At 45.6% G+C, this 20,487-nt stretch overlaps 2 protein-coding genes and 2 long non-coding RNA genes across 4 annotated transcripts; 2 read left to right on the plus strand and 2 right to left on the minus strand.

Annotated features, from left to right (window-relative positions):
* Positions 1 to 1,964: 1,964 nt before the first annotated feature.
* On the minus strand, positions 1,965 to 6,883 carry LOC144115798 (uncharacterized). The gene is made up of 2 exons (XR_013311552.1): positions 6,813 to 6,883; positions 1,965 to 2,354 (listed from the first exon to the last, which is right to left on the minus strand). It is a non-coding gene; the product is annotated as an uncharacterized LOC144115798 (long non-coding RNA).
* Positions 6,880 to 19,264, plus strand: LOC144115797 (uncharacterized). Its single transcript, XR_013311551.1, has 3 exons — positions 6,880 to 7,018; positions 16,975 to 17,173; positions 18,807 to 19,264. It is a non-coding gene; the product is annotated as an uncharacterized LOC144115797 (long non-coding RNA).
* On the minus strand, positions 7,496 to 11,830 carry LOC144115796 (uncharacterized). The gene is made up of 2 exons (XM_077650290.1): positions 10,338 to 11,830; positions 7,496 to 9,771 (listed from the first exon to the last, which is right to left on the minus strand). The coding sequence occupies exons 1-2, from the start codon at positions 11,785 to 11,787 to the stop codon at positions 8,495 to 8,497; spliced, it is 2,727 nt and encodes a 908-aa protein (XP_077506416.1). The 5' UTR covers positions 11,788 to 11,830; the 3' UTR covers positions 7,496 to 8,494.
* Positions 11,977 to 15,093, plus strand: LOC144115795 (uncharacterized). The gene is made up of 6 exons (XM_077650289.1): positions 11,977 to 12,342; positions 12,420 to 12,526; positions 12,923 to 13,124; positions 13,342 to 13,643; positions 14,466 to 14,676; positions 14,944 to 15,093. Exons 1-6 carry the CDS (start codon positions 12,000 to 12,002, stop codon positions 15,069 to 15,071), a joined length of 1,293 nt encoding a protein of 430 aa, XP_077506415.1. The 5' UTR covers positions 11,977 to 11,999; the 3' UTR covers positions 15,072 to 15,093.
* Positions 19,265 to 20,487: the final 1,223 nt, after the last annotated feature.

Below are 20,487 nucleotides of genomic sequence, written 5' to 3' on the forward strand. Positions count from 1 at the left end.
GGTGATAATTTCTTTTTCTTTCTTCCAGGACGGACACGCCCTGGAGTATGCAGCATGTTCTCCTTCACAGCTTGCACAGCACAGGGCTGCGTCACATACATCAGACTGGTGATCGTTAGAGGCACATTTTGCGCAAGTTTTACGACCGCGGCAGCTCTGTGAGCCGTGGCCGAACCTTTGGCAGTTGAAACACCTGCGAGGGTTTGGTATGTATGGTCGTACATTGATTTTCAAATATCCCACGTCGATTGTGTCGGGCAGGGTGCTGGTGTTGAACGTCAGGATCATGTGTTTTGTGTCTATTTCCTTGTTGTCCTTCCGGATTTTGATTCGGTGGACATCTATGACGTCTTGGTCGATGAGCCCTTCGAGCATTTCTTTTTCAGTTATGTGAAGAAAATCATTTTCCGATATTACGCCTCGGACAGTGTTTAGTGAGCGATGAGGAGTCACGGAGACCGGGATTTCCCCTATGGACGTTAGGTTGGAGAGCTTAGAATGTTGGACATTGTCACACAGTTCGAGCAATAAGTCGCCGCTGGCCATTTTTGACAGCTTATAGCCAATGCCTAGGGTTTCAGTCAAGCACTTTGACACAAGGAAGGGGGATATTATTCTTGCCTGTTTATCTTGTTGTTCACTGTGGATCACATGATATTTGGGGAAAGTTACTTTTCTTTTTTGAAAGAAGTTGTCTGCCTCGTTCCGCCCTCTTTTGAGAGAGCGATCAGGTTTTGGAAGTTGGGGAGCCATAAAAAAACTTTGTTTTTCGGTCATGGTGCCAGCCACCCACCACGGAGTCCAACAAGGGGACGGGACAGGAACTTGATAGCAAGTCCTGCCCACGCCAGCTGTACACCTCAACTATAACCAAATATGACGCAACTCAGGGTAGTTGGTCACACAAGGTTAACCCTCGCCACCAGGAAAAAAGGAAAAACCAAGAAGTGAGTAGGATATAGGAGAGTTGTGAGACAGAGATAGGAAAGTTAAAGATGAAGAGGAGGATAGGAAAAGGCGACTGCCGATTCCCCTCGGTCGGGTCAGGCCGGAGGTGCTGTCTGCAGGAAGCTGGGGCCAAAGTGGTGTGTTGCTTCCGCCAAGGGGCCTTAAGGGTCCAAACGCTCGGCATCGGCTCAACCACCAGGATCCCCTTTTCCCCGGACACGGCGATGCCACGCACGGCGAGGCGCGGGTGCTCGGGTCCGTGGTGATGCACAGCTCACCATCATCCCCTTGCGGAGATGTCCCTGCGGATGCTCGGGAACCCGCGGTGTCGCCACTCACCGTCGCGACGCCTGCAAGCTGCAGGCGCCCCCCTGCGGGGTCCGCGGCTGGTGAGCCGGCGGAGCAGGCTGTTGACGTTGTTAGAAAGGTCGGTTGCCCAGCGCGTTCTCTGTTGCGCAAGGCAGATCTTCTTCATCAGCGCTCCCCCCTAGCGCGATGCACGATAAAAGAAAAAACAGTATGTAAAAGTTTGTACAGGTTCTCAAGTCCAGGACACAGTTAGCTTTGTGAAGGCTGGGTCAGAGCTGGGGAAGGCTGTCGGGCGGAAGAGCTCTGGCGGTCGAGCCTGGCTGCCTCGCAAAGGGCGAGGGGAGCCAAAAGATGAGGATGACGGAAGCACAAGGCGGGAAAAGTCATCGAGGAATGGGAGGCGAGCTAGGCGTTCTTCAGTTGGACAGCCTACGGGTGGGGCCGGCGGTTGGGGGGTAGTTTTGCGCTGGCTCAGTTGGTGCGGGCGAAGATATGGCATGGGGAAGACATAGAAGTGGAGCCGATGCCTCGGCCGCGGGCAATGGCGAAACAACGGCGGACGGCACTGAGCATGAGGTCTGCGGGGTGAGGCATGTGCTGCCTTGTTAGGTAGTAGTCGAAACGGGCGACGGGGTGTACCGGATAGCTGCAAAAGTGAGCTCACCGGGTCACCAGTTTGTTGCGCCCATCAGCATGAGGCCGGCATGATGAAGGAAAAATGATTGCTTTTAATGGCTGGAATGCTAGAACGTCTGATATGGAGCTGAGAGGCACGTGACACTGGCACGAGGAACGAGCTCAGTTCAACCGCACTTCGACGACTGGTGCGCAAGGCCGCTGCTGCTGCTACAAGCTCTTAGTGAGGGAGGCACCTGGTTGAGCAGATGAGTGCTCGCACTGGCACCCGGCCATCAGGTGTGGGGACCCACACTAGCTGACCACCGCCAGGTAAAACTGTCCCACGTAGCTCCATTCTGAAAGTCACGCTAGCTGCAGTGGCTGGAAACACAGGCCGCTGGCAGCCATAGCACGGAGTGGCCTTGTGTAGCACCTGTAACATCCTTCGTGGCACATCCTTGGCTATCGACTCCAAATTGCTGCAAGGGACCAACCAGACAATGTCAGCATTGGCTACCATGACAGAAACCTTGAGAGCAGGATAGTTTTTTGGGTTACTAAAGTTAGCAAGAAATGAGGCACACACACAAATGTACTTCAGCACTGAATTAAGAGTTAGCTGCAACTCACCTTTTCTATCTGGAATAAAGCATAATAGTTAATGTTCACTTGGGTGGAATTTTTAATGTCACATTTAGAGTGGCAACCTAGTTCTTGCAAGTGCCACCCACACGACTCCAGAGGAAGTAGGATTGGCTGCAAGCTACATGCAAGCGGCCATGGTATTAACCAACACTTTACACAGCCGTGCTGTTGCCGTGAGTCATCTCTCTCTTGGGATCATATCTGCCTGAATAAATTCCACAGGAACGCCACATCTAAACACAAAGGTGGTCATGCTGTTACGGAAGATCTGTGCTACTCCAAGTGTTTCAGTCATGTCAGCCACAGTAGACTGAAAATTGTTGGCCTCAAAAGATCTTTACAGAGGTAACCATTCATATCTGTATTCAGGTTAGAAGCCACATAGTCTCCATGACAGCTAAACGCAGGATTTCTCATTGCTTTAAAGGGACAGTGAGGAGAACTCTATCAAATTTTTTTTGTTAGCAGAATCTGATAGTTCGGCATTTCATGGCTTTGTGGCCGCTTGTCCGGGAGCGAAAGATGCATTTATTTCAAAGAAATTGGATTCGAAGTTGAAAAAGTTTTTCCCGCCGCTCCGATTCAGACTCAAGAACTCTTATGACGTCATAGGACGGAGTGACGTGAAATGTGACGTAAACGCAGACTCCGTGATTTCTGACTGGCTATCGGTGCGTTCTAGCAGCTGCCGAAATGAAAGCTATCGCCGCCGCACGTTGAAGGCATCTATCGGGGTACAGTGCTCTAAAACCATGGAACCTCCATGTCTAGAACCTTGGGCAGTGTAATCGGGGGTCGGTACCGTCACTTCGTTTACGTTTGCATCGGCGTCTTGCCAGCGTGGTGGTGGTGGTAGTGGTTTTTTATTAAGATAATAGTAAAAAGGCATGGAGGCAGCTAACTACAGGTTTCAGGGTTTGTTTTGAGTCTCTGAACTAGAAGCTGCACATTTAGCACTCGTCACCGAAATCAAGGTGCATAAGGTGCATAGGGGAATGTTTCTTTTTTTTTAATATCTAGTGCCAATCAATTAGTTTTTTTTTAAAGAAAATTACTTATAAAGCAGCATAAAAAACAACCATATATATATATATATATATATATATATATATATATATATATATATATATATATATATATATATATATATATATATATATATATATATATATATATATATATATATATATATATTTGCGAACGAGTAAACACATGCAATGTGAATAACGCCATAGACTTCCATAGCGTTGGCCGGGACCGCACCGGCAGAATTAAAATTAAGCGGATTTTCGAATTACGGAGTTCGAATCAAAGAGCTTTTACCGTATACACAGAACGGTCCAAGAATTCCGTGCAGCTATACTCAACAGCTGATTTCACACTTAGGTGCTCCAAAAGCATTATTAAATTTAATCAATGACTAGCCACAGTGACGACTGTAAGCATCCATGGTCTTTGTTTTTTTCATTTTGGGCATTGAGGACCTTTGTACTGAGGCCAGTTAAAGCCACCCTTGAAGCGCTGGAGGTACTTTTTCAGGCAAGTTCGCCCTGGCAAAACCATAATAGATTGTCCGCGGAGATGTTCATACAACTTCGGGCTTCGCATCCTCATCAGCTAGCATACATTCCAAAATCCACTCATCATCGTATCGCGTCCCCTTGTGTGATTTTCATCTTGCAGCAAGGAAACATGTAACTCTACAGCCAGCTGCTGCTTTGAGGGAAGAGATGTAAATTTGCTGTTAAATGTCTCTTCACTAAGAGCCTCATTTCGCTCTTTCATGTGAGCCACCTGTATCCTTGTATTTGCCAATAGTTTCTTAGTTCTTGACAGGCTTCGAGAAATGTTCTTGGACTGTTTCTTTTCATCAGATTTCCTGGCAATTTCACTTGTGCTTTTCTTTTTTCTGCACGCTTGGTTTTGAGCCAGAATCTTTTGGTACTTGCAGAAAGTGCAGGACTCACCTTCGGACCTCACAGATAATAAACACTTCTCAGCAAAATCATGCCTTTGTAGGAGATATGCTCTCCCGAGGCCGGCTTTATGCCGCATGCACCACAAAGATTTGTCAAGGCAACTTCTTTGATCAAGGTTTCGGCCTCTTCGCAAGTTAATTGTGACGATGTGTTTTGACTTTTCCCTTCCACTGAGGTAAACCGTGGCTGCCACTGATTGTCCATCAAGTAAAGGCTTCGCAAATGCTACTATCTTTTCAATGAAGAGGTTAGCGAAGTTATTCAGCCTCACAATGGACGTACGCTAATGAATCGACTGGCACGGATGGCACTTTCATCCATGCCACTGCATGGAATAGCGACGTTGAAGAACGGATGCGGACGATCGTTGGTGGTTCGCGGCCGTTCACCAACATTTTGCACTTCGCCAGCAGCGCTTCCTTCTGCAGAAACACAGCGTGGGGTGGTGCACTTCAGTTACTGCAGCTCCGCTATTGGCGCCAGATGCTTCCATGCTCACCGATTCAGCATTCTCAACGGCTGAGCACAACTCGGAGGCATTCCGACGCAGCACGCCTGTGACGCTTTGCTGGAGGCTCTTGTTGGCGCAGATTTCTTGTTTTTCTCTTTGCTGACACTTTAGGCAAAATGTGTTCTGGGTAATGCGTGAATATCGAAGGCACGGCGTCGGGTTTCAGACGCGGTTTATCGCGGGGAAGCTCGCTGGTAACACCATTTACGGTAACTGAACATGCGCTCGATAACTGCTCTCAAAATGTTTCTCGCAAACCACACCAGCTGGCGTCAGCCTTGTGTCCTCTCTTTTGATGTTTCTTTCCCATTCTGCAAGCCGCGTAGCATCAGATGGTGCAGCAAACATGGAAACACGTTCCTTGTTCGAGCGGTAACCGCTTTTACACAGTGGCACAAAGCAAGCCTTCTCTTTGCACTGTAGCTTTGGCATCTTTTTTTGCTGTCACATGTAGCTCCTTAAGTGATGGGTACGGGAAAGAACATTCGGAAATTCAGTCCACGATTTTACGACACGCTGAAAACACGCGCCACGGATACACGCTCGCCCATAACCGATGCGATCACCGTAGAACTGCAGGGAGCAGCGGATGCGATGACTTGCATGTGTAAGCACCCGCACAGGACAACAAAAACTGCACCTCGGTCAACAAAAGTACGTGCAAAAGCAGGATAATCGCCTACTCACAAGACCAGGTTAATTGCTGCCTTCCGACGCGAGAAAACCACGTCATCTGCTGCGGCAGTACGATGGATGGATGGATGGATACGGCTGAACCCTTTACATCGGGCGGTGGCTCAAGCCACCTAGCCATGTCTTGTGAAATTTAATAATAATAATAATTGGTTTTGGGGGAAAGGAAATGGCGCAGTATCTGTCTCATACATCGTTGGACACCCGAACCGCGCCGTAAGGGAATGCATAAAGCAGGGAGTGAAAGAAGAAAGGAAGAGGAGGTGCAGTAGTGGAGGGCTCCGGAATCTGAAATTTTACTCCTGTCTTCCTTTTACTCCTGTCTTGCTTTTAGCCACCAATCAGATAACCTTCGCTTGGTTACTTCTAACCTCTTAAAATCCACTTTCCCTTCACTATCCCTAAACCCCAATGCCTTGGGTAAGTCAGCCCCGCTGCCTTCCACTGTAGGGTGAAGCCCTTTACAGAAGAGTATCAAGTGTTCAGCCGTTTCCTCCTCCTCTCCGCACGCAATGCACAAAGTGTCTATCTCCTGGTACCTGACTCTATACGTCTTAGTCCGCAAAACTCCAGTCCTAGCCTCAAACAACAAAGAACTTCCCCTACAATTATCATAGATATTTTCTTTGACAATTTCCTGTTTAAAGGTCCGGTATGTTTCCAGTGCCGATTTCGTCAGCATCCCTGTTTTCCACAAAGCTCTCTCTGTTCCTTTAACCTTTTTCTTAACCGATAAATGCTGATTTTCCGCCTTACTGCTGTCCAGATATTTGCTTGTCAATTTTCTAGTTCGCTTTCTCCATTTCGTGTCAACATTCTTTATATACAGGTATCTGAAAACTTTCCTAGCCCACCGCTTTTCCTCCATCCTTCTCAATCGTTCCTCAAATGCTATCTTACTGCTAGCCTCTCTGCTCTCGAAAGACGCCCATCCCATATCCCCCTGTACCCCCTGATTTGGTGTATTGCCATGTGCTCCCAAAGCTAACCTCCCTACTCCCCGTTGCCTAATTTCCAGCCACCATCTCCCATTGCGCAGTGCTGGCGCTCGGCACACTAGCCAGTATATTCTAGGCACTATAATAGTAAGCCCCTCTAACTATACTTACGTAAAGAGCGGACACTCAAGCCGTTTTTGCAACCGAGCAAAAAAAAGGTCTGACCACCCGCCAGGTGGCTTGTTCACTTTCACTCTACTTCAAAGGTCGATAGCTTATCACATGTCCACCGGGTTCCATCCAAGCGTTGCGCCGGTCATGTGCCGCCGGTTACGCCCACCTCACCGCGCTTTTCAACGCGTCGCCTCGTTTTTCCGGCAAGTTGTTTCCTTTTCCCTGCAGGATTAATTTTGATGTTTCTTGAGCTCAGAACATTGTAGCAAGTCGTTTGTTATGCTGCGTGTACGCATTATGCACGTGTAGCATATAATATGAGCCGTGAGCCATCCGTTTGTTCTTTTCCGGAACTGCATGTGAATTCCCTAGCAAAAATGTCCCATAGAAATGTGTACTGGTCCAATACAATATTTTATGGGTTTTGTTGGTGTACCTACTGGTTGTATTTGGATTTCTACTGGTTGTATTTGGATTTCTACATGACCAGTAGAAACTTGAACTGGTCCCATAGCTGGTACATATTGGCTTTTACTGGTCAAGTAGACATGGTTGTATTGGTTGTATCTGAATCGTTATGGGCCCAGTAGAGACTGATATTGGTCTATCTGCATGCACACTGGTTTGGACATGCTGTACTAGATCTACTCAGATGCCTATCAGGCACAGACTTAATATAGTTTAAACTGGTATCCAATCGCTTTATTTCTCCTAAGAGGCAGTGGTACCAATTTTGTATGCATTTGCATGACACCCACTCAAAACTGAAATTTTACAGAATGCAACAATGGCTTAGTTTGGGCTAGACGATAAGTTTTTTGAAAACATAGCGCCAAAAAAGGCACAATGTATATTCAACATGGTGGCTTTTCTAAAATAAAGTTGCAAGTTAGCGCCTGCCCCATCCACATCTGTGTCGTCCGTGTCTTTTTTGCACTATGTTTTCAAAAAATTACAGAATGCACTGTAATGATTTGGCAGAGCATGACAAATTGTCGCAGTTGAAGTTGTAAACACATAGGAATACAATAATGCACATGTGAGGCCAGAGATAAACAGTGAATGTTTACGACTTATGAGTCTGGCACGAAACACAAGAAAGGTGAAAACAGCAAACAAGCTATCAAGACTACTAAAAACAAACTATATGCAATGAAGAAACAAATCCAAATTGCACTAAAAATATCACACACTACCAATATAAGGAGACTCTCAGTGAAAAACCACAAGATGAAAACAGCAGAAAAATTAACACACTAACAAGAACAGGCCACTCACAGTGAAGAAACACAAGATGAAGATAGTAGAAAAAAAACATCACACAATGACAAAAGGTGAATGAGATTGAAGAAAAACAAGATGCAAACAGGAAATACCACACACTACAATGAAGAGTTGATTGACACTGAACAAACACAAAAGATAAATATACAAAAATATCACAACCAATATCCCTTATCCCACAGTTCAGGTGTCCCCAGATATGCTAGACAGATACTGCACCATTTCCTTTGGAAAAACCAATTTTCATTTTCATTTCACTGACAGTAAATACACTGCAAGAACCCAGTTCATTTGCAGTCTTAGTAAGGGCTGTACCAGCTAAAGTGTGATGCAAACCAAAAGAATAAAAAATAAAGAGAAATAATAGAAGTGAAAATAACAAGAAAGCCATTCATTCAGTCCTTCTCAAATAAATTTGGCATGTCTCCAACATAACACACACGGCCAACATCCATGGCGACTGAAACACTGCTAACCTTGTCAGCAGCCAGCACTACCTTCTTGGAAGTTTTGGCACATTTGTGGATATGTGGCAGATCCCTATAACTTTCAGAAGCCAGGCATGTACACAACAACAAACAAGTGCTGTCCGGCAACTGAAATACACTCTCCAGAATGTAGTACTTTCCCTGCACACATCTGAATATACAGTTCCGTGTCTTTTTTGCGCGCCTGTAACCTTCTACATGAAGACGTTGTCCATGAACATCCATGCGTTTAAATTTCATTAATGGAAGAACCTGTCCAAGCTTCTCCTGGACAGCACAGCGCACCTGCTCATCCATTTCATTTAACAGAGTGCCTCTTCCCAGTGGCTTTTCAGTGGAGCTTTTGCCTGCACATGAGGAAGGCATTAACGTGTCGTACACAGCTTGCACTTGAGATGTTGGATTGAGAGTATTTGCCAGCTTTGTTATTTGGAGTCTCATGGCAAACCGCTCAAGGATTTGCAGTGGTACACCATTAGCATCGCTAATGAGCTTGAGAAGCATGCCATTTCCGGACTCAAAAACAAAGGCCGAGTGCGACCACAGCGGCCCAAGCTCCAACACGCTCTTTGGCAGATGCAGGAGTTGATGCACGTTGAAAGTCATTGCCTCACGACCATACAACTCCTCCATACTAAGCACAAAGCATGATAGTTTATCCATAGCTTCATGGATGTCCTCCTTCGTCATTTCGTCCTTGAGCAGGATGTAGACCGCTGCCACGAGCGAACAGAAATGGTGCAAATACTCCTCTGGCAAGATGCCTTCTAGACAGGGAACAGAATAAAACAGAAGCCACCATTTCCACTCACTTGCTTTCCATAGCGCTCTTTCCCCAATGCTACGTGGCAGCCTTGAAAACCACTGAGGGGGCTTTATGCTCAATAGCCTTGTGTTGACTTGACTGAGTGTGGCAGGAACTCCAATGTATGAAGCAGACTGGACACAGCCAAACCACGTGTCTGCAAGCTGCCTTGTCACGCCTTCCAGCACACAATGCATGTAATCCGGGCAGACTCCCCAGACAAGGTCAAAGTCAGGTAGGCGGGCTAGTGGTGAAAAGCCCTTCACACCACGTGATGGCTCTCCAGATATCAGTGATGATTTCATATCACTCCTCACACTTCTGTTTGTCCTTGGCTCAGGATGACCCCCATCATCTGCCACTGGGTACTTCACAGACCCTGTAATTAGGACAGTAGAAAGATTTGATTTGGCTGGCAGGTTTCGTGCAATTGTGAGCAGCATAAACCTTAACGGAGTTTATTTTTGGCTAGCCTCGGTTGTATTTCCAGGCCCATGACTAACTGGCCAACATGGCCCAGAAAAGTGAAGGTAACAGGCACAGGCATGCACAGTGGGGAGGGCAAGGGAGCAGTGGCCCCCCAAACGACATAGGGAAGGAGGACACAAATTTTGTGCCATATTTTGTGCCCTGCTATCCAGAAGACAAACAGGCACTACATGAACTTTGACTATCCTTATGGAGAGACCTGCACAAACCTATGGCAACAGGCTTTTAAAGCCAAGAACAAGCTGATGCATGCTTTATTACATGGGCTTGTTGCAAAACTGTTTGATGTAATGTGGCAAGGCTATACAAGGCTTACATATTTTCTCATATAAACACGGCAGTAACTTCAGCTTCGCTCTGAGTTGATGGCTATACAAATACAAGTTTAAATGAAAGCCCAAAAATGCTGGGCCACATTCTGGTAAACAAAAATTTAAGTTCTAGAAGCATACTTACGGTTCACAAGAACACCTTTATGATGACAGTAGCTGCATCCGTAGTAGCCGTTGAACTGCTTGATATTTAGTACAGCTGCTCGTGCCGGAGCATCTACACAGCAGCAGGTAAACTTCATATTTGATGAATACTTTTCCCCGTCACATTCCCAATTCACTGCTCTACGCACAGTTTCTGTGAAAACTTCCAGGAAGGACGCCATGTTTGGGTGGCTTTTGCCAAAATAGAGGCCACACAAGAGTACATGTTTCCAGCGAAGTGGTACTGGTAGCTCATTTACTACGGCTTGGATGGGCCACAGTGATGATTTACTGCATTTGAATGCTCTAGCTCCATCCGTGTTGAATGTAAGCGATACATCAGACCATGCAGCCTTCCCCATCTGCCGCTGGTAGAGCTTCCCATCCGTTATGTCTCTAATAACCTTGTTTTCTGATGGACCAGGATCAGATGCAGTGGCCCGTTTCTTTTTTAATGATGTCAGCAGGGTCTGGGCCACAGTGTCATTTGTGAGCATCACCTCGAGCTGCTTTTCAATGCTTACAGTGGCGAAGAAATTTTGCGCCGAGTTTGATGTGTTGCAGCTGGGACATAAAAATTCGCGCTTCTCGGGATTGGGAATAATTGCCCCACATTCTTCGCAAAAGTAGTGTCGTTTTACCATGTCCGCCTCCCAGCGCTTCCACACTTTCCTCAATAAATACTGAGAAGTGGGTAGGATTGGTTTCCCCAGAAAGAGGTTTATCACCCCCACAAGCTTCTCCATGTCGACCCAGTTTAACCCAGATGATGATGTGTACGCCATCAAAATGAACATGGCGTCTCTAACTGTTACGTCTGAGTTCGGCAGACGCTCAATGGAAAAAAAATCACTGAACTCTCTATCACTGTCGCCGTCGTCCGCAGAACGGCAACTGTGCGTGTTGTCTTCGTCCGCGTTTCTGTTACAATGGTCAGCGACATCGTCTTCGTCCGCAGAGTGGCAACTATCAGAGTTTTCTTGGTCCGCATTTCTGCAGCGATCATCGCTGAAGTCGTCTTCGCCCGCAGAACAACTGTGCACGTTGTCTTCGTTCGCAGAACAACTGTCCGCGTAAATGCTCTCTTCATCCGGTTTTCTGTAGCAATCGTCGTTGATGTGGACTTCGTGATCTTCGCGGCAGTTTTGTTGCTCTCGAAGATCACTGACAGAGGCATATGGAGTTGCGATTTCTGAAGACTGCTGATCAATGACGGGATTAGCAGTTGGAGGCGAGTGGTTTTGGATGCCCGTTTTCGGAAAAATGTTCGGTACCGTTGCAGGAGGTTGACGTTCTTCATCACGCCTCTTTTGGTAGAGCAACGTTGTCCTTGGCACAGCGTATTCTTCGCCCGGTTCTAAATACCTTTTTCTTTTCTTCGCTCGCCGTGTGCTTTGCATTTCATCCATAACCTTCCTTGCAGCGATCATAACAACAACTGGATTGGATTGGATAACAGTCAGCTAAGGAATGGCCATGACGTTGCGGCCAATGTATGCGCACCATATATTTACACATATCTATGCTGATAATAACATTTCACTTATAGTAAAATTTATTGCAAAAATTATAATTTGTATTTATGCATATTTTGAGTTTTTAATTACACTAAGACAAAAATATAAAATAAATATAGAACTGCATGCGTGGCTATCATCATCATCAGTACGCCACCACGTTTGTTAGCCACCCGAGGCCTGCCTTCCTTCCGCCTGACCGCCCAAGCCGCAGTGCACGTTTCTGTTGTCAGCGCTACGTGGGTGCAGTCGTTAGATCTAGTTCATTTGGTGTAGTGCGTGTTATCGCGATGTTCGCGTACGTAAGATTTCGTGACGACGACATGAAGACTGTTCTTCCGATCAGTCGGTTCCGCAGCTTCCAGCCGAAAGGCCTGAAAGACTTCGCTACAAACAAGTGGTACGAGGTCTTCTGGGAAGATAATGAGCAAAGCGGTTATTACCAAGCCCAGATCGTGCGACTGTTTGGTAAGTGAGCTAGAATATGTGCCGCGTTCAGTGATTTGCAAGCCTAGATAAAGCTTGTTTATTTGCTTATCTCGCAGACACAAAAGAAGAGGCCGAGCGCCAGAAACGGATTCCGGTGCCGCCGAGGCCGTCGGATACAGAGACGGAAGAAACGACGCCGTCGAGTGATGATTATTTGCGCGAGGTAAGTGCGTGTTTAGCGCGCGCACATTTAACATTCGCTGCCTGATATTTTATCGAAATCAGGCCGCTAGTTTGTGTATACATTGCGCTGTATTGTCGGGCGCATGACCAACTATGCCATGCCGCTGTCGGCGACTGTCGGCATGGTACCGGCATGTATTGCCGGAAAAGCACCACTAAGCTCACCGCTTTGATCTCCTGGGCGGCTGATTGCCACTGCCTTGAACTAGGAGGCGCATAATATGCTTACAAGCCCGTACTACACGTCGTGACAAAGCATATTTAGGCCTTGTTGTCGTGCAACTGTGTAGCATGCCCGCACTGTGTAAAATTCTCACTGCATGTTTGCTTGATGGGTACTGATTGTGACATTTTTCTAATACTGTCATTTTCCCAGGTGATGAGGAAAGCTGCAGCTGAGAAGAAAAAGAAGAATAATTCTCAGCGGATATTGCGAGAAAAGCAGTTGCAGCAGCTCATGGAAAATGAGCCTGACGAGCAGGCACATGAGTTGGAGCAGCTCAGGCGCGAAAATAAAGACCTTCGTGAAAGGCTCAAGACGATGGAGAAAGCGCTATGCTCTAAAATTTTTGATGCAGGTTTGTGTCATGCTTTTGTGTTATGCACTAGTTAGACTGATAGAGCATTGAAGGAAAAGGCAAAAAAAGGAACAACAAAATGCCTATATGCATTTATCTGTCGTGCGTTTTTATGCATGCAACACCTCTTAGCGTTGGTATATTGAAGTGAATGAAGCATATTATGGTCTGTTATGTTTGGCACTTGTATGTAGTCCCCTTATTATTTTTTTCCCAGAACAACTGATGAGCAGGCATTGCTCCTGCAAGCAAAAAAGGCCAGAAATTCGTACATCTGAAAGGGTGCCCGCAAAGGGTGCCGTCGAAAGGATGCCCGCATTATCTGCACCACCTGGACCAGAGAAAGTGCCCCCAGCTGCACCAGAGGCCAAACCTGCTGACCCGCCTGCAAGGGAGTCACAAAGGCCTGTGGCAGTGCTGGCCCCACCTCAGCCATCACTAGGCCACAATCCAGCCACACCAGAGGAGTGTGCAGCTGACCAGCTTGAAGGGTTGCCATTTCAAGCGACTGGCAGCAAGGTATGGAAAAAAAACTGCTGCAGGTTATTGTGGTCACTGTACTGTGAGACCTTGTGCAGTGCCCCTTTAATGACGGGAACAGGTCCTCTTGTGCCAAGGCATGGTCTCTATGGAGAATTTGCTTGGCAGAAGTACGTTATTGTTTTCTTTTGATTTGTTGAAGACTTAGCTTTGTTAGCAAAATTGTTCATCTGCTGTTTAATAACTAATCCGTTTGCATGTGCTATTCGGGCATATTTTTGTAGCACAGTTTGTATGACACCATAGCGAATGTGCAAATCTCTATTTTGTTTTCATTGTCAGTAGGTGTTTAGTGTAGAAATCAAAGTTGGTTATGTCTTCCTTCTTTCTACTAAACACCACACTGTTAGTCTAGTAGTGTTCTGGAAAGGTAACTACTGAATTGACCTCAATCTGGATATCCTGTTGGCACAGTGTAATCTTCCAGTTTCCTGACATCCTTTTCATCTCAGTGTTCTGCGTTTATACCAGACCATCGGTATAAACACAGGTGTGTTCTTTTTCTGCACAAGAACAATCTGATGTTAAGAGATTATGATGAAAGTAAAAACCTCAGTCTTCACACTGATGTCGAATGGGCATTCGCACTGCGTGCATGAAAAGAGCATGATTAGGGCAGGCACTTTCTCGCAGCTGTCTGGGGCCAGATGCACTGAACCAGTTCCATATCAGTCCGTGGGTCATACAAGGGGTGTTCATCATCGTTTTTTTTTTTTTACCGTTCGTTTGTAACGTTTTTTTAAAAACAGTGCTTGGTAGAAAATTAAGCTGTACATGTCACCTACTACTTTTGTTTTTCAGGTGTTCTTGGGGCATGGAGTGTCGTTGACCAGAGAAGGTTTCAACCATTTGATGTCGAGGCAAAAAGATTCGGTTTTTGTTCGCGAGGCCTGCGTTCAAATATTCTCCACTGCAGGCCTTGTGGGCAAAAGCATCACAGGGAACATGTGCAACAGGACAAAGGCAGACCCCAAACCCCCCTTGGACCAGCAGAAATATGCTGCACTCAGTGGTATGTGCCCAATTTTTGACAGCAGATATTCCAGACGGACCTTACTGAAGTGAATTATTAAGTAATATGGCTCGTTTTTTTTGTCACTATGCTTCTGTGCAGGAGCTACGCTGCAGTAATCAACATATTTTGTAGTGAATGCAGCTTAGTCTGTAACAGGCCATTTATCTGCACAGCTGCTCCTACAGTTGGTTCATGGTGATTTTAAGTGCAATAATTTCTTCTTTCCTGTGGATGTGATTGATTTGGGTTTCTTTGCTCTTACAGCATTCTTCCAGCACTATCTGGAAGCAAGGTATGAAGCCGACGAAGCCAGGCGGCGGCATCGTAGCCTGAACAAGATTGTGGCGGGCAAGCTTGCCGACGTCATGAAAATGCAGAGGCGAGATGTTTAAATAAAGTGCAGTCTTTACATTGTTTCTGCTTGCTTATATTCCAGATGTGCTCTGCCTGGCTAAAGTGTGTGCAGGCAAATGATCCAGTTGGGACCTTCTAATAATGTCCTTGTTGGCATGGTGTCAGTATAACATGTCTTTCTCGTGCAGCTTTTTTCAGATGCTATTTCGAGCTGCATGGAGTGGGCCTTAGGATTGGCAAGACGACGCAGCGTCTGAACAAAGCCTTTGATCACATATGCCATGAAGATGGGGGAATTTGCAAATAAAGTATATACATTGTTCGAATCCCTTGCACCTGTTTGTTTTGCTGCCAGAGACCAAAACTTGTGGGCCAGTATGCTTACTGGACCATTATGGTTACTGGACCATTATGGTTACTGGACCAATATGCTTACTGGACCATTAAGCTTACTGGTCCAGTACGGTTACTGGACCAATATGCTTACTGGACCAATATGCTTACTGGTGTCAATAACCCAGTAGGCTACTGGTTTTTTCTATCGGACATTTTTGCTAGGGTTACTTCGAAAGCGTAATTTTCCAAAAGACACTCGCAACACGTTCGGTTTAAAACAAAATTTATCGATGGCTCACCCGTATCGTAACACAAGCCTTTTATATGACATGGGTCGAACAGTGTAATGCACATTTTAAATCGACCACGTGAAAATACCATTGTCACATGGGAAGCGGGCAGTTTTGATCGTGATCGATCAGATCCTAATCGGGCCTCAATATGCCCCGATCGCGTTTCAGCCGCGTTTAGGAATAGTTGACTGCCATCGGAGCATCGGAATCGAGCTGCCCGATTGCGTTCGAAACCTACTACGTGCTTTTTAGGTGTCAGAGTGCTAGGAAACGAACAGCAAGAGAGAGAAGCCTAAAACGTAAACAGAAATGCTTGTTTTAGACTGCAGTACAAGAAATGATAATGCGTTTTATTCAGGCATAATTTCTCATATATGTGTCAATACCGCCGACATGATGTGTTTCAGAGAATTCCAGGTGATCGGCATTGATAGGTATGTTTCTTAGCCATAATACCAAATTGAATATTTTTTTTTTTTCTGGAAAAAGTACTATAGAAGGACTCTTTTCTGCCAACTTTGCAAATTTTGTTGGGTGTTTCGGACCTACTTAGTGACATCTTTTGCGCTAGGGCTGTTCTACTCCCGATCCTTGGTCCGCTATAACAGCGATCATTTTCCATCGCGATTGAAAGTCGGATCCCGGTCGAGGACTCGATCACAATCGAAAGTGCCCACGGGAAGGGGTATAAGAAAATCGTTGCGGATACTGCGATCTACGCAATCTTTACCACAGTGTGCGATCACTGTAGAATGAAAGTTTATCTCTGGTCCGTACCGCATATAGGTACGGTCTGGAAGAAAACCAGAGACAACCATCGACAACAGTCATTGCTTTATAGACAAAAAATCAGTTTACGTCAGCTCGCTTCCGCAAGGGATTGAAGCTAGTTAGAATTTTTCATAAACGATATGCTTGCCTGCAATCATTATAAATAACTGTCATCAGCGAGTTTATTTTTCTTTTCTGTCTGTTTTTGCTGCGATATATTTCTCTTTGCCGTTTGATGACTGCAACAATCTTTACAGTCTGTACACAAGCCCACAATAATATGCCACGGAGCGGATTAAATTACGGGTGCTACTGCTGCGTTTCATGGTGTGGGAACAACGGGCAAAGACAAAGGAAGCCGGGGACGAAGCTCTTATGCATTCCTCATGACAGCAGGTGATTGACGCCTGCTCTGTGTACTTTAAAGAAAATATAAAACAGTGCTGCCAATCTCTTGTTAGAACCGGCTACTATGCGCGTTTTTTTTAGTCAGCCAGTGAAGCGAATAATTACAGTTTATACTGCGCCATAATTATTTCAGGTCGAAGGCTTGGATCGAGTGTGCCAAGAGGGGCGACCTATTGGAAAAGTCGCCGACCCAGCTGTATACGCCACGTACCGCACCTGCGGGGACCATTTCACCGCAGATGACTTCATGGACCCCGGGATGACTTCGCTGAAGAAGATGGCTATTCCTACTGCTCAGTCTACAGGATACTCGGATTGTCAGCTCGCTGAAGGTAATTTTCAGTGTGCGCTTCTCGTATATTTAAACGCTTGACAAAATCGCCCGGCCAATGAAGCCTTGAATTGTATTTATCAGCTAAGATTTATGATTACCACAGGACCCACTCGATATAATCCCAGCGACTGAAACGTACATTTCTCAATAAAATATATAGAATTCGCCTTTTCTGGCATGTACGTTTCATCAATAGAAACTTGGCATTCGCTTCAAGAAATCAGTGTCTGGCAGACAGCTGGACAAATTTAAAGCCTGATGTCTCATTGTTTCTAATTGCTGCCAATAGAACACAGGGTTCACTTACATATATCCGTCGCTAAGTTCAGTATTGCGCTGATCATTCATTACATCTTTCCTTCCCTTTGCTAGGTTCGATAATTAGTAAAGATATGGACTTAATTCTGTACATGTAGGACGATGCTTGTAGAAAGTTTTACTTATTTATTGTTCTCGAAGGCGACTGCAGCCTTTTTCGAAGAGACGATTTACGTTGTTGTTGTTTGCCATTTGTCCATATTTGACATGTTTTAGAACAAGAGCGTGCCGCACGAATGTGGATTTTTTGCGTGGTGTCTACACCTTGACCAAAAAATCGCACTAATCCCAGTTTACGAACAGTGCAAGCTTACTATTGCGTTACTATGATGTATTGAATATGTTGTGCTTGTATTTCTGAAGAGTCTATGAACATATCGCTCAAAGCTGCTGATGTGCAGGAATCGAGCACACTATATGTGCCTTTTTAACCCCTTACTTGTGTCTAGCTATATTGACAACTCCTGTTGTGTTCTTCGCACGGGTGATGTTTTGGATGACAAATCCGCAGAGCATATGTGCAATATTTTTGTTCGTGACGTGGTGCCAACGGCTTTACCATAACTTCTTTCTTATTGCTTTTTGTATTATGATGCATTTTATAATTGTGTGTGATCCAGTATTATTTTCTGTACAGTTCAAATTGCAAACAAGCAAAAATAAACTCTGTGTGAAAACCACTCCCTTCTCTGTCTGCAACTGAAAGAGGCGGCTCAATGACGGCACAAAATTAAAGTAAGAACAGCTCTGATTGCATTGTTCCAACCTGCATGAACTAATTCAGCTTGCGCAGGTTCTTTGAGAAGCGTGGTGATATTTCCAGTAAAGGTCAGCAATCCGTGAGTGTATTACGTCTTATGTATGGCATGCTTAGAAATGAAATATAAAAGCACTTGTGCTCCACTTAGACGATGTAGTTGAATACTTTAATAGTCAAAGGTAAATCAGAATCGAAAGCATTGCTATCTAAACCGAAACTGAAACAGAGCTGAGGCACATGCCTAAAATCTCCGACGATGAAACTAGCGGTCTGACCACCCGCTCGGGGTGCTGGCGGCTGTGTAGTAGCTAGGCCGGAGGGCCCTATTGGAGTGTCCGCTCTTTACGCATGTATGTTTCTCTATGGCTCAGCCGCGTTGGCCTTGCTGGCCTTGCATACGCCATAGCAGTTTAGTTCGTTTCATCGCCTGTTTTGGAGTGTCTGTAGCAACGTTTTCTCATGCGAGGTCGAGGTGCCTTCAACAGCGAAAGTGGCTGTAGACCATCACAGCTATGCAGTGCGACACAGCGATGCGCCGCTTATTACATTGCAGGCTATGTGGCTGGGAAGCGTGCTTGGACAACTCATTGTGAAGCTTGCGGAGCAGCATGTCTCTGTGATAAAGGCAACATTCCCAAAGAACTTCCACCTGAGGGAACTACTGAGTGGGACCTTGGGGGCATTTTATAGCCATCAGTATCATTTTACAATCTTGTCAACGTCCTTGAAAACAAACTTATAAACACATGCGTTCAGCTGAATGCGCTTGCATGCCGAAGCTGCGGCAGAGATGCTACAGTCAGTTGGTGATGTGCCAAAAATTGGTTCTTCTGAGCATACTGTTGCGCTGACGGCATGAGTTGTGCGTCTTTATTGCCTGACAAGGATTCGCTTTTTGCTTAATGGTATAAGTGAGGAGAATAGTGTGAAAAAAGGAAAACACTGAAACGTACCTGTGTGTTGGTCAAATTCTGCAAAAGTTTTCCCCCTCACATTTAAATAAACGATTTCATTGTCAGATGTGTTGCTTCATTGTCTAGAATCCTCGGAGATTGCTTACATACAGGGGGCAAGACTTCGAGCTTATTTTGTTATCATTTAATGCTCATTTACACAATAAATTTTATTTTTATTATTTATTTTCCAAAGGATAATGCAAACTGTCACGGAAGTTGTGCTGACGACGCTCCAGCAGTCAGGAAGACAACGAAAAAAACATCCAAATGAAACTGTTTAAAGGGCTCACTCGCGCCCACTAAAAACTGAATGACTCGGCGGCGGTGATAGCCACAAGCGTGCTCGGCGGTCATCGAACTGAACGCCTGCAGTACTTAGCCGCGCTCAATTTAAAGCTGCAAGGAACAAAAGTTAAGGAACAAAAGCAACTATAACAATCTGGAAAAATGTGGAAGCATTTGCACTGGCCACGATCAATGGAAATAAGTCTGGTCGCATCTCTCATTACAAGACAAAATGATAAAGCCGCGTGCCAGTGGTTGTGAGTTCGAACGAACAGTGAAAATATTCACGGCAAAATAAAACGATTTGAAATGGGAAGCTTTATACGCACGAGGAGTGATCAATTGCAATAAAAAAGTTTGTGCACAGTTTGTTTAAATTCTGCTAATCATGATCATGTGCACGGGCCAGACAGTTGACTTCTGTTGGGACATGACTGGTTTAGGTTACTCATATACGAAATACTTTACAACTGGCTACGAAGCCAAGTAGCTCAGCCCCACTGTGCTTTGCATTAAGAGTCTTAGAACTGAAGTGTTTCAATTGTCAGCAATCTGATCCAAGTGCCAGCAACTGGAGACGGGAGGCGCTGCCCCCTCTGGAAAAATGTTGGGACCCCCCCCACCCCCACCCGTTTCAGGGTCCCTGCCTACATGAGCGTAAAGATGGCATACATGCTACAGGCTCGCAAGCGCCATCAAAAACTGGTTTGTACGTTGGTTTTTGTGGTTGGGGCGCCTTCAGCCAATGGCGACTGCCGTTTTGAAATCCTGTGGCACGCAATACAACCTGTTCTCCTTCTCGCCGTAGTGGCTGCGTTTCGATGGCGGCGCAATGCAGAAAGTCAGTGCACATTTAAGAAACCCAGGTGGTTGAAATCATTCCGAAACCTTCCACTACGGCGTCCCTCACATCCTGGTACTGGGCAGCGTGTCGAAATGTGCATGCACAAAACGCGCTTCAGTCCAGCTGCGCAATGCAAACTGGGCTTGTGA

Source organism: Amblyomma americanum, chromosome 1 (assembly GCF_052857255.1).
Source record: "Amblyomma americanum isolate KBUSLIRL-KWMA chromosome 1, ASM5285725v1, whole genome shotgun sequence".
Classification (NCBI taxonomy): Eukaryota; Metazoa; Arthropoda; class Arachnida; order Ixodida; family Ixodidae; genus Amblyomma; species Amblyomma americanum.

Coding starts and splice junctions, on each gene's coding strand:
- LOC144115796 (XM_077650290.1), bottom strand. CDS start 11,787: ATGATCGCTGCAAGGAAGGTTATGGATGAAATGCAAAGCACACGGCGA. Junction 9,772..10,337: donor TAAAGGTGTTCTTGTGAACC/GTAAGTATGCTT, acceptor TCCTAATTACAG/GGTCTGTGAAGTACCCAGTG.
- LOC144115795 (XM_077650289.1), top strand. CDS start 12,000: ATGCGTGGCTATCATCATCATCAGTACGCCACCACGTTTGTTAGCCAC. Junction 13,644..14,465: donor TTCAAGCGACTGGCAGCAAG/GTATGGAAAAAA, acceptor TTTGTTTTTCAG/GTGTTCTTGGGGCATGGAGT. Junction 14,677..14,943: donor GAAATATGCTGCACTCAGTG/GTATGTGCCCAA, acceptor TTGCTCTTACAG/CATTCTTCCAGCACTATCTG.